We start from the raw sequence: 14,223 nt of genomic DNA, 5'->3' as shown, positions 1-14,223 counted from the left end.
GAAAGGATATTATTTAACAGTTTATTTAACACAGAAGACCGTTAAAGCAAAGCTTTGGAAAAGAGTAAAAAAAAAAAACATACTCTACCTAAAAAAGGTATGATGTTCAACACATACTTTCCACAGCTTCTTGGCGGCCTTGTAATTGGGAAGTTTGAAACCAATTGCACTCTCATACTGTTCTGTCTGTTGAATACAAAACAGAATTTTAATAGTTAATTGCTAATTTTTTTTTTGATTTGTAGGGATGGGAATAAAGAACTGGTTCTTGTAGAGAACAGGTAGTTAATTTTGTCTTGACAAGTGTCATTGACAGTGGAATTGCTATCTACTTAAAAAAATTAAGGCAACTATTTGCATAATCTATTTATATTGATCAAACAAGACCGTTCTTTGTTTAAAGTACTTTCTTATTTTGTTACATGAAAACGATAACTCCAAGTAAAGTGAACTTAATTGTGTCAAGTAGATTAAGCAAAACTAAACTTTGTATAAATTACTGAACTTTTTATTGTAGTAAATGAAGTTTGCAAGTACACTCTAAAATCTAAATAGTTCACTTCACTTAATAAATTATGCAAACTTGTTGCCTCAAAAAAAATCACGTTTTTAAAACATAATACTTAATTGAAACAGTTCCGGGCTCCTGCCTGCTTTCTATTTGTCCCTCTGCTCAAACTTTGACAGAAAACATAGAAAGCAGTAATAGTTTGTTCTCTTTTTTTCCTAGACGACACCATGAAAATAAGCATACAACTCATTTAATGTATGCAAATGTAAATGCATGAAACTACCCAATAAGCACTTTACTATGAGGGGCCGTTTAGGACAAAATTTACGTTTTGTCTCTCACACACTACCAAAAAGTCTCGCATACTCCAAAAAAGTAGCCACGCACACTCCAAAAAATTACGTTTTGTCTCTCACACACTACCAAAAACTCACGCATACTCAAAAAAATAGCCACGCACACTCAAAAATTACTCACGCACATTCAAAAAATACTCAAATTGCGTATACACACACTACTAAAATGTCACACACACACACACAAACGTTAACTTTCTCGCTCACATACACTGTACTAACAGCTCGCACATTCACAAACGTTAACTTTCTCGCTCACATACACTACTACCAGCTCGCTCACATACACTACTACCAGCTCGCGCACATACACACAAACGTTAACTTTCTCGCTCACATACAGACGTTTATCTCTCACATACACAAGACTAAAGTTGAACACACACACAGTACTAAGACTCGTTTTATGTATGTGTGAGAGCGACACTTTTTATGAATGTGTGAGAGTTGTCACGGAAGAGGCGGGGCATAATTTTTGGATCAAACTGCGCATGCGTAGATCCTAAACTATAAGTTTCGATTGTTGACTCACTGTATGTTCTATTACTTAGTATATTTGTGCTTTTAAATATATATAGAACGTTTAACTTTCTTGTAGATTAAATGTGCTATAGAATGGCAGCTGCCTGACCAATTCTCTCTCGTTTCGAATTAGAGTTAGCCATGTTCGGTATAGCAAACTCTTTCTTCTTCGGCACTAGTTGGCGCCGGTTAATAATTCCTGTAATACTGGCACCCAGTGGACAGATTGTACTACAGCAATTTTGCTATTTTTAATCAATCAATCAGATTCATTTATTTCTATAGCACATTTAATCTACAAGAAAGTTAAACGTTCTATATATATTTAAAAGCACAAATATACTAAGTAATAGAACATACAGTGAGTCAACAATCGAAACTTATAGTTTAGGATCTACGCATGCGCAGTTTGATCCAAAAATTATGCCCCGCCTCTTCCGTGACAACTCTCACACATTCAAAAAAAGTCTCGCTCTCACACATTCAAAAAGAGTCTGGCTCTCACACATTCAAAAAGAGTCTGGCTCTCACACATTCATAAAAAGTGTCGCTCTCACACATTCATAAAAAGTGTCGCTCTCACACATACATAAAACGAGTCTTAGTACTGTGTGTGTGTTCAACTTTAGTCTTGTGTGTGTGAGAGATAAACGTCTGTATGTGAGCGAGAAAGTTAACGTTTGTGTGTATGTGCGCGAGCTGGTAGTAGTGTATGTGAGCGAGCTGGTAGTAGTGTATGTGAGCGAGAAAGTTAACGTTTGTGTGTATGTGAGCGAGCTGGTAGTAGTGTATGTGAGCGAGCTGATAGTAGTGTATGTGAGCGAGAAAGTTAACGTTTGTGTGTGTGTGTGTGACATTTTAGTAGTGTGTGTATACGCAATTTGAGTATTTTTTGAATGTGCGTGAGTAATTTTTGAGTGTGCGTGGCTATTTTTTTGAGTATGCGTGAGTTTTTGGTAGTGTGTGAGAGACAAAACGTAATTTTTTGGAGTGTGCGTGGCTACTTTTTTGGAGTATGCGAGACTTTTTGGTAGTGTGTGAGAGACAAAACGTAATTTTTTGGAGTGTGCGTGGCTATTTTTTTGGAGTATGCGAGACTTTTTGGTAGTGTGTGAGAGACAAAACGTAATTTTTTGGAGTGTGCGTGGCTACTTTTTTGGAGTATGCGAGACTTTTTGGTAGTGTGTGAGAGACAAAACGTAAATTTTGTCCTAAACGGCCCCTCATACTTTACTGCTCTGAAAGTAAACTCCATTACTGAAGCTTTGGAGTCTACATTTTCACCTTAAACATCTTAAAACTAAATTTTGTGACAAATTAAAAAGTGGCTAATCAGTTGCTGCTGCTGGTGGCACAATGCATTGTGGGATACCTTGCTGGCCAATCTCTACTGTCACATACTGTATATCCTACGTGCTAAAAAAAAACAAACAATTATTGCAACATATAAAAACACATGAAGTTATGTTGTGCCATTTAAGTATTGCAAACTTGATCAATTTTATGTAGCAGTACATAAACGAAATAACAAAGACATCTTGACATAAGTTACATACAAATAAGGAATTTGATCTAGACTTTTCCATGGTAAACAACATTTTTAAGCTCAAGTGTTATTCTCATCGAAATGATTTTTTCTGCCTACATCACCAACAACAGCATTACTTTGTTAACCTACATATAGTATATTAAAAAAACATTGTCATCAGTGCATATTTTATTTCTCAACACAGAAATCAGTTGTACAAATGTCCTGAAAGTTAAGCACCAACTTACTTGAACTTAATTTAATTTTAATTTTTTAAGTAGATAGAGCAGAATATTTTAATCGGTGTACTTCAAATCACTGCTGGTCCATTGGTGCTTGGGATTTCTGATAGCTTAAGGGGAGTATTTGGTGTTTTGAAACACTGAATAAAACACAGTAGATATAAAAATATTGTTTTTTGTTGTGTGGGTGAACTTAACAAGACAGACGTAGTACTTGAGCAATTTTCTGAAAAAAGTTACAATGTCTTGTATCTTGAACACATATTTTTGACTTCAATACTGCATATACTTATGTAAAGATGCTAACTTGATTTTTTTAATGTTGATTTCACAGATTCATCAAAATTTACTTCACCACAGATTCATTTTCTCAGTGTAGTTAGAATAAGTCTGGTTATGAATAACAAAGGTTATCTACCTCCGATGGTCGTATTTTGATAAAGAAGCTGCTGTGCTTGTAGGACACCTTAAGGACTTTGGGCCATGGGAAACGGTTGATTCTCAGTTTGTCTTTGTAAACCATCAGGCCACTTGAGCAAACTCCCAGCATGATGTCAACACCATCCAGGTCCTGGCAGAGATAGTAAAATGAGTCTTGCATTCTAAAACTCCTTCCAGAAATTCAACATTAAACAAGTAGACAGTCAAAACTGCGTAGTAACTATACTGTAAATGCAATCATGGTATTTAATTAAAAGTAGTAAGTTGACTTAAATTAGTTGTCATCAAATTGCTATCAACACTCACTGTTAGTAAGCTACTTAGAATATGCGGTTGAAAAGTCTCTCCAGCCCACTCTAATTGAGCTTGGTCATAAACTAGGTTGTTAGCGCTATGCTAACTCTAGTTGCCAACAATAAAAAATGTTTTTGTCAAAGACCGGTCCACTACTGTGTGTACACCTATGATAGAGAATATCACCAAAGTCAACTAACTTAATGAGTTTTTGTTTTTTAACATCATTAGTTGCATCATTAATTGCATTTTTTTACACGTTAATTGCATTCTTTGTATTGTGTTCCTGTATTCCTTCAAATCTGATGTACAAGTGACACCTGCAAACGACAGTGATGATCAAGAGTGAGAGTGAATTTATCTTTACTGTATATTTTATCAGTAGAATATTTTTTATATATGTTATGTATTTCAAATATTTGATGTAATTAGTCATTCTGTCAAGTGGGAGAGAGGGTTGCTGTTGTGGCGCAGGAGTAGCGCACAACCCATGTATGGAGTTCTTCGTCCTTGAATAGAGTCCTGGCCTGACGACTTTTGCTACATATCTTCCCCCTTTCCCAGTACTGACTTTCCTGTCTGACTCTCAAAGGCCACTAGAGCCAATAAAACCTTAATAAAAAAAGAAGTGAGAGAGGAGGGACAAGAATATGTCCAAGAATATTGGTTTGTTTAATTTAAGTGGGAAGCAGTATGTTGTAGGTTTTTAGTAATTCTAAGCGGGGTTAAATTTGTATCAAGCAGTTCACACAAATTAAAGAAATTAAGTTAAGTTAATGCATGATAAGTTACATAAACTTAGTTTTTTTTCGTTGGTTGTGCTACTTGATTTAGTACTGCTTATTTAAACTAAATGACGTTTTTCTTACTCACTGATCTTCAGCTTACTGTGCTTAATTTTGAGGCAATGAGTTATGCATAATTTTTTAAAGTAAAGTGAAATAATAAGATTTTACAGTGTAATTACATTCACTCAGTTACATTTATTTGACTAATGTTTTTTAAAAACTTTACTTTTAGGAGTATTTTTTACCACAATGTACTTTTTACTTTTGCTTGAGTATTTTTATTTATGAAGTATTGCTAGTCTTACTTGAGTACTATTTCTGGATTCTCTACCCACCTAATGAAAAACAAGCCTGTTTTAATCAAACATTCACCAGACAAAGGCACATACCTAGAGTTTTTGTAAAAATTTCCTAAGTTTTATATTGAAAGAAATTGATTTGTAAAAATTTTCTTTTGTCTGATTTTTGTCATTTGTTACTTACATGAATTACTGTTATTCTGCTACTTAAAATACAAAAATTTCCAGTTTTATATTTTGGTCTATGAGACTATGTAATTTTTAAATATTAAATGATAGATAATTTGATCAGCTACTCAATAATTGAGTAGCCCTTTTTTTTTTAAAGAATACTTGGCTTCATTTTACTTTTACTTGAGTAAAAATATGTTGAAGTAGTGCTGCTTTCACTTGCGTACACATTTTGGATACTCTACCCACCTCTGTAGACAATGAAACAAAAATGTCAAAACATAAGTTCTTAGAACTTACTATCATTAGAATTATAATTTTCTTCAACTGTTAAAGTTTATATGTTCTTATTCGTTATGTAATTTCTAAGAAATCTTGCTGCAAATTATTTGTCCATCTTGTAGATTTGTGCTTTGCATTAGAATATTGTAATAACTTAAGTTATCCATAAGGAGGCAGTACAGTAAAAATAATACAATCTTCTGAACAACCCTGTTAGATTGATCTGATTGTTGATTAAAAAAACATGTCAAGTCAAATCTATTCCCATTGTTAGAGAGAAAAAATATGTTCCACCACCTTGCATGTCTTGGAGATTTATGCTAATGCAGTAAATCACAGTCAGAGCCTACATTAATCTTTAGCCTGGAGAGATTGATGTAGATCTGACTGACCTGTGATCACCAATGACATACAGTTATTGATTAAATATGTCAATGCAGCAGTTTTTGTAATGACATTAAGCAGTCGAAATGGATTTAGTTATTTCTACCTAATAACTACATAAAACAGTCAATTTTTCTTTTGTCCACAGCCTTTTCCTTTAAACTAAAAATATGTTAGCACAAATTTAATATCAATAAAACCCAAAGCGGTGAGCCTGTAAATAAATAATGAGGAATATTATAATAATCTTTCATAGCCCAAGGTAAGCCTACTGAAGTACAACATTTTGATGCCCTCTGCGTGACTTAATGCAACATTTTTGGTTCCCAGAATTCTGATTCACAACACAAAAAAGAAAAGATCAATATATGTCATGGAAAATATTTAAATGCGTCTTATTTCTTGGTATTAATCATTAAAAGTGTTTTAGCAAATAGTCAATTTCACTTGTTAAAACAGAATTTGTCTAGAGTCCTTATATAATTGTGTGGACTAGTGTGGAACCTCAGAAAAATGATGATGAAAAGAATGAATTTACATGAAGTTAAGAAAATGATGTACTACCCTGACCATCCTCCTTATGAGACTGTCTCAGAAAAGCAGAGTGTCCTTAGTCAGAAACTCCTTCAAATTTGATGCAATACAGACAGGAGATCTTTCATGCCCAAAGCCATCACCAACAATAACGCTTTGAAGAGTTTTGAATTAATATCACATACTGTCATGAAGTGCGGGGTGTGGTGGTGAGGCAGACGCTGTAGACCCAGGTACGGAGTAAAAACGGTGGTTTTAATGCACAGAGTTACAAACAAAAATCCAACACAGTCCAAAAACCGAGGCAGCACTGCTGAGCAGAATCCAGTGCTCAATGCAGGTAGCAACAAGGCATATGAATGGACTAGATGCCAACACACGACTGAACAGATGCCAAAAATGAGACGAGGACCCGACAAAGACAAAGACACACAAGTGACACTAAATACACAGGAGGTAATTAGGGAACGAGAAACACCTGGGAGTAATCGAGGGGAGAACAGGACAACACGGAGACACAGAGACACAGAAAACTCGAAATAAACACACAGGAAAACACGGAACATGACACATACAACAATATTTCATTTCCTTTTAGGATTAATAAAGTATTTTTCAATTTGAATTGAATTTGAATTAGGGTAGTTTTGATACTTCTACCATCTAGTGACAACTCAACCATTTTGTTGAGCAGGTTTTTAAATGTTGTTCATTTATTAGAGTTGATTAATATAGCACTGATATCAAATGACATAATTATGTTCAGTAAGTACTTTGACACCATTATATGGCAAAAATTATAATGCAAATACCTTTAAAAATACTAGCCAAAACAGCCTGTAGGTGCAAAGTATTTTTTTTTATTTTGATTGCCTGATTGAATAGTGCCTAAAGAGCCATGTAGATTTGAAAAAGAGTGACATCTTGAGTCCTGAAGTGCCTGCCAAATGGTCAAGCAGGCATTTAAAGTGGTATTTGGCTTTGGTGTGAAGCAGCCAGGATAAGGATCAGGGTCTCCAAATCCAAGGTCATGGTCTTGAGCCATTGTTATGTCAATTCGTGTTTCCGGTATCTGATGGGTGAATTATGGCCATCAGATATTGTTATAGCATATCTGGGTTCTCCCTTAGAGAGAGAAGCTCAGTCATACGGGTAGGGACTAAAGAGTAGAGCCACTGCTCCTCCATGGAGGAGCCAGTTGAGGTGGGTTGGGAATCTAGTTAGGATGGCTCCCTGGTGAGGTGTTCTGGCCACATCCCGTGAAACATTCCATGAAAGAGGTGTACGGAGCCTCGTGCCGGAAGCACGTTGAAAGGCTGTTTACATCGTTTTAAACTGTGTGATTGTGAGCATGAGTGGGAATAAAAATACCAGTAGGTATTTTTTTCCATATAACAAAATACCTATTATAGCAGTAGGAGTGTAACCGGTAAACCTTTTATGGATGCAAAAGCAAGAACCCCCCCACTTGATGACTTTGTGTTTCTGTGTTTGATATGATGTAAAGCACTTTGAAATGCCTTGCTGCTGAAATGTGCTATACAAATAACATTTGATTTGATTTTGATTTGATCCCATCAGGAGGAGACCCAGAGGAAGACCCAGGACACACTGGAGAGACTATCACCTGGCATAGGAACGCCTTGGGATACTCCAGGAGGAACTGGCCAAAGTGGCTAGGGGGAGGGAAGCCTGCATGTCCCTACTTTGGTTGCTACCTCCGCAACTCGGATGGATGGATGGATGGATGGATGGATGGATGGATGGATGGATGGATGGATGGATGGATGGATGGAGAGACATCGGGTGTTGAATAAAGATGCTCTGATAGACTTTTTTGGTGTCCTCAAGGTGGAAAACGGCACAAGGAAGGCATTATATTGAGTCATGTGAGAGAGGAAGTATACAAATGTTGTGCAGTTGTTGCACGAAGGAGCGGGAGCGATGGTGAGATCAAATTGTTGGAATACCATTTTAGGGAGAAAAATTTGCAACAGGAACCTCTGTGGGTGCAAAGGTGACATCCTAGAAGTCCATGCTGTTTTAAAGTTGTGGTGAGGTCTGCTGGTAAAATTGTGTGATGACTGAGAAGAAGGAGATTCAAAGAGGTGTACCAGAGAGTCGTGGCCTTGGTGTTGGATGGAAAACACTACAGCAAGGCTAAGAGGCAAACCGAAGACAGGAACTGCATCATCGGTTATAGGTTGGGCAAGTGTTCCAAGGTAGTCTCGATGGAGTGAGACAGCAGGGAGAGCAGAACATGCCAGGTAAGCTAGCTATGCACAGCCGTGGTAGAAAAACCACACCTTAATAGCAAATAACCAGACTGAGGTAAAATCCAGAGGTAATGTAGCTTCAGAGAACACCAAAAACAGTTAGGAAAGCAAGGCCAGTAATGTTAAACAAACTTTTGACAATCTTAATTACATGGGGAAGCGGCAGCCAAGTGGGCCAACGTCCTCTTGCATCCTTTATTGTATGACTTGTACATGAATGTTGGGGAAATTAAACTGAAAAGCCCACTTAAGCTTACCTTAGCCTGGTGAAGGTCCACCCCATACATAGAGAGTTTTTTGGCATTCTCCAAAAACATCAGGTCTGCCTGAGCTGGACACATTATCCTGCCAAAAGAAGGAAACAGAAATGTAACAATTTATGCACTGAAAAATAGTAAAATAGTAAAACCAAAATATATCTTTATTAATGAATGGCTCATTCATTAATAATGTGCTGCTTTGTGTTAGATACACTGGAGAAATCAAAGAACAATGTTGAACAATACAATTAAAGTGCCTCAGATAATAAAATACAGTCCAAAAACATAGAACTCTATTAATAAAGACATAGATAATAATTTGGGAATGTAAAAACCATTTCCATCACTGGTTGACTTAGACTGTAATCTCACCTATATGTACGATGCAGCTCCATCATTTTGTCCTCCAGCTCCTTTGTCTGACCTGAGGCCATTTTCATCTCCTTAGCATAATCATTGCCATGCACCTCAGGGTCGTACTCACCCAGCTCTGACTGCAAGGCATAAGAACCTAGCAGAGCCAGGGTAACAAATGAGCAAGGAAGGCGGCCCTGTAGGATATCCTTCCGCAGCTGCAGACACAGGTAGTACCTTTAATGTACAAAACAGAAATAATTTAACAGTTACAATTTTTCAAGTAAAATTGAAATGGGCTTTTAATGGAAGTCTGAACTTAAGCAAAAGAGCTGAACATGTTCTACAACAAGCTCAGTTCGGGGACAAGCTCATTATCATCCTCTCCTGCACCCACACAAACAGACATCCCACCTTCCTCTGACCCACAGCTTTCCCGTCCATCTTCCACCTCAGTCATGGACTCTTCTTCCAAAGGTTTGTCTTGTGGAAGCAAAATTAGGACCAAATCAGGAGATGTTGCTGCTCCCTTTGGTTCCAATACCAAAGAAAACTCACCCTTCTGTCATTACTGACTGATCAATGACCTGACATCCCACATCATGAAGGTCTTGGAGAAACTCCTGTTGGCCCACTTGAGAACGCAAACAAGCAAATATCAAAACCCCCTGCAGTTTGCTTATTGTCATGGAGTTGGAGACACTATCATACACTGCTTCAGCAAACCCCACTGTCATCTGGACAAAGCAGGCAGCACCATGAGAATCATGCTCTATGATTTCTCCAGTGTATCTAACACAATGCAGCCTGATCTTCTCTGGGAGAAACTCCAGAAGACACAAGAGGAGGCCTCAACATCGCCTTGATCTATATATGACTACCTAACAAACAGACAACAGTTTGTGAAACTGAAGAACTGAGTGTCTAACCAGGTGGTCAACAACACAGGAGCCCCACAGGGAACTGTACTCTCACTTCTCCTTTCACTCTATACACTTCACACTTCCAGCACAAGTCCGACTTCATCTACAGAAATACTCTGATGACTCTGCAGTTGTTGGGTGTATCAGAGATGGACAAGAGGCTGGGTATGTGATCTTGAATGTGAACAAAACAAAGGAGATGATTGTAGATATCAGGAGAAACAGGGTTAGATCAAATCCTGTTTCCATCATGGGAGAAGAAGTGGAGGTGGTTGATGAATATAAATACCTCTGTGTTTGCCTGGACAGACTGGACTAGAGACACAACAGTGAAGCAGGCTGTAAGAAAGGACAGAGCAGACTGGACTTCTTGAGGAAGCTAAGATCCTTTAAGCTCTGCAGCAAGATGCTGCAGAGCTTCTATAAGTCTGTTGTTGAGAGTTTCATCTCTTCTGCCGTCATCTGTTGGAGCAGCAGCATCAGAACCAGAGACCTAAAAAGGCTCAACAGCCTGATAAAGAAGGCTGGTTCTGTTCTGGGTCTACTGTGGAGCCTCTGGAGAAGACAATGCAAAAAGGGATTCGATGTAAAATCAAGAAAATTGTGAACAACCATGACCATCCTTTTCATGAGACTGTGTTGGAAAAACAGTGTCTTCAGTCAGAGGCTTCTTCAAATTCACTGTAATACAGTCCGCAGTTCTTGGCAGATTTTTCCTGCCAACAGTCATCACTATCTACTATAATTCTTTGAAGAATTCAAATTCATATGAGTTACAACAACATTTAACTTCCCTTTGGGATCAGCAAAGTATTTTTGAATTTAAAATGTCTGAAAGGGATTGTTGAAACTGATTCCAAATTGAATTAAATTAATCTCTTTCCTCAATTCTACACACAAATACTCCATGATATCAACATGAAAAAATGTTTTTTTTTAAATTTATGTAAATTTGTTAAAAACAGAAAACCAACAAATCAAATTTACATAAGTATTCACAGGTTTAATGCTTTTTTGATCGACCTTTGGCAGCAATTCATGCCTCAAGTCTTTTTGAATCCAATGCCACAAGTTTAGCTCAGCTATCTTTAGGCAGTTTCACCCATTCTTTTTTGCAGTTCTTCTCCAGCTCCATCAGGTTGGATGGGAGATGTCTGTGAAGACATGTTCAGATCTCTCCAGAGACTTACAATCGGATTCAAGTCTGGACTCTAGCTTGGCCACTCCATGACTTTCAGACTGGGGTTGGAGCCACTCCTTTCAGATCTTGTCCATATGCTTTGGATCTTTGTCTTGCTGACAAATAAATCATCATCCCAGTCCAGAACAATGAGGTTGTTATACAGTATGTCTCTTTACATTGCTGCTTTCATTCTTTCTTCTATCAATAAGAACAGCCATAAAATATGTAGAGACGGCAGTCCCTATAAGTATTTCTGCAATTGGTTCCAAGAAGATGAAGCAGAAAACCGAACAAATTTATTTCCAAGTTCAGTTCGGAGTATAGGCAAATAGATTGAAGAAAGTCATCTGTTCCTCCAAATTTGAAATTAAGAGCCCAAAAGCAATGACTCTCAATCACACTTGGACATAATTAGAAGTTTTCGCAAAACATGTACTTCTAGAAGTACTTTTTACTTCTACTTGAGCAATACTATTTTAAAGAGTATATATCATGATTTTAAATCCTAGCTTTTTGCATGTGAATTATGCAAAAAGCATGATTTACATGATTTGCAGTTCCATAAAAGGTGGAACTGTAATGCTTTGATCTGAATCCCTTGTGATTGTAGCACCACACACTCTTTGTTTACCCCTGTTCTGAGGTGCGTTTTACAGCAACTTGTTTTGCTGTGTTTTTTTTTAAGTGAATGAGATATTTCATATCCTGCCCCCTAACACAATTACAAATTTTGCTGGGCGATTAATTGTCCCAGAAATTATTGTGATAAATGATAATATTGTCATTTTGAGACCATAGCATAAAAATTGTCTAACAATGCAAATACACCTTTCTCAGGGATTTTTATTTTTTTAATTTTCTTATATCTGATTGTCCTTACAGGGGCACTATTATGCATCTTCCAGCCACATATACTGTAAAATCTAAGTAGTTCACCTTACTCACAGCCTTATAGGAGGATCAGTGAGTAGTAATGCTTTCATTAGCAGAATTTTCACAGAAAGTATTTAACATTACTTGAATATTTGTGTAAGACTAAAGAAACGGAAAATAAATACAAACTCATAATCAAAGGGTCAAATCTAACAGTTCTACTGTAAAAAAAATAACTGATATTCCCACAGCATGGACCTATCTTGTCATAACTGTCTTCATAACACACTACTTGCTGTGCTATTTTTCAGACATTAATGTTAACTCAAAACTTTCATTATTTTAAGTGTAGGTGTTAAAAAATACAGCAGTGAAATTGAACAGGGTTCGAATTTACACGAAACTCATTAAATGATGGAGTGGAAGAAATTAATAAAAACACCACTAATGAGACAGGAGTTTTTTTTTCTATGTATAGCTGGAGCCAGTGCTGCACATTTTAAGATTATGTCATCAACACCTGAAACTTATCAACCAGTCCTTTTTATGTTCAAATTTATTTCACTTGTTAGCATAATTCAAATTTGACTTGCAGCTCCATTTCAAACTCTAAAGAGACTTTTTGTATCAAACTCTTACCTTTTAATTTGTTGCCGTTTGAAGTCGTGTTGTAAATTAAATGACAGAACTCATAAAATCACTAACATTTACCTCCCTTAGGGCAAAACTGGGAAGTTTAAATACAATAAAATTCCAATTACTAAACAGCAGGATGCATGATGTACCTTGTTATGTCCTCTGACAACTGGGCTGGATCCGGTGGGTAAAATTTCACATTAAAAGTGAAATTATAATTGGCCCCTGAAAAACAAAATCCAGAGTGATTTGGAATAAGTATATAATAATGCAAAGAAGTCAAAACAGAATCTGCAATTTATTTGTATATTTCGCTCACCTTGCACCTGCCTACGAATCTCTTTGGTCAAATCCATCCAAGTCTGTCAGAGCAAAAGAAGAATGTATGATGTCTATTAAATCTCCATGAATACAATAATCTCAGGTTCATTTATTCAATACATTTTTATAAGATACTCTTTTGTATGAATGGAGTAGAAAGAAAATGTTAGATTTATGATAAGTGCTCTCACCTTCATAGTGGGGGTCTCCCAGATGGCCAGGCCATAATAGTCTTTTTCCAGAAGGTTAAGGTGATCACATACTTTCATGAACAGCTCCTGGCCTTTGGCATGTTTCTAACATATTTGCAGACATGGAAAGACAATGAAGTTCACACTCACATACATCTAATCTCATTAACAAATTAGATTGTGTGTACTGCAAAGAATTAAGAAGACTTCATCAAGAGAAAGAAATATTTTAAATTTAATCAGAAGAGTTTAAATTTAAACAAAAATTTTGCTCCAATTTTTGCTAGATATGCTTTACTTACCTGGGTGTATATCTGCACTTCGCACTACTTGTTATGAATCACACTGGGACATAAAAGGTCATCCAATTTGTGATGGAAAGGAGAGGATGTGATCTCATTGAGGAGTTTTCAGGTATTTTTGTGCAAATATACTGTATGCTGTCATAGTGTCCCAAGTCAAAAGTAACCAATCAGAGCCAGGAAGAGGGTCTTAATGCAGTCAAACAATGCTGCTCAATGTACTATTGGTGGAGAAAACAACTCTGGAAAACCATTTATCCACCATCATCGGTGGCAATGCTAACAAGCCTTAGTTCTTGAACCATAGCAGAGAACAAGTGGATGGTGGAGCAATGACTGACAGCACTAAGACACTCCTCCTTGCTCTGGTGACTGAGGGGTGTATTTCTGCAAAACATTTTTTTTCACAGATTATTTTCTTATATTAGTCATGACATAATGGTCAGCTTAAGAAATCTGTAATATATATATATATATATATATATATATATATATATATATATATATATATATTTTTTTTTTTTAAATAAATAAAAGTTACTGCAGTTTTAA

General features: G+C 36.6%; 1 protein-coding gene across 6 annotated transcripts in view; it reads right to left on the bottom strand.

Annotated features, from left to right (window-relative positions):
- Positions 1-14,223, bottom strand: part of LOC102231998 (protein 4.1-like) — a 70,877-nt gene that overhangs the window by 35,169 nt on the left and 21,485 nt on the right. For all 6 annotated transcript variants that reach the window (XM_023344486.1, XM_023344491.1, XM_023344489.1 and 3 more), the window contains exons 4-10: positions 13,370-13,474; positions 13,177-13,219; positions 13,007-13,082; positions 9,261-9,479; positions 8,886-8,973; positions 3,578-3,730; positions 89-186 (exon numbers count right to left, since the gene is read on the bottom strand). In XM_023344486.1, coding sequence (XP_023200254.1) covers positions 89-186; positions 3,578-3,730; positions 8,886-8,973; positions 9,261-9,479; positions 13,007-13,082; positions 13,177-13,219; positions 13,370-13,474 — 782 coding nt within the window. The remainder of the gene's footprint in view (positions 1-88; positions 187-3,577; positions 3,731-8,885; positions 8,974-9,260; positions 9,480-13,006; positions 13,083-13,176; positions 13,220-13,369; positions 13,475-14,223) is intronic.

The sequence above is a fragment of the Xiphophorus maculatus genome, chromosome 13, assembly GCF_002775205.1.
Source record: "Xiphophorus maculatus strain JP 163 A chromosome 13, X_maculatus-5.0-male, whole genome shotgun sequence".
NCBI lineage: Eukaryota > Metazoa > Chordata > Actinopteri > Cyprinodontiformes > Poeciliidae > Xiphophorus > Xiphophorus maculatus.
This window is presented reverse-complemented; position numbering and strand designations above follow the sequence as displayed.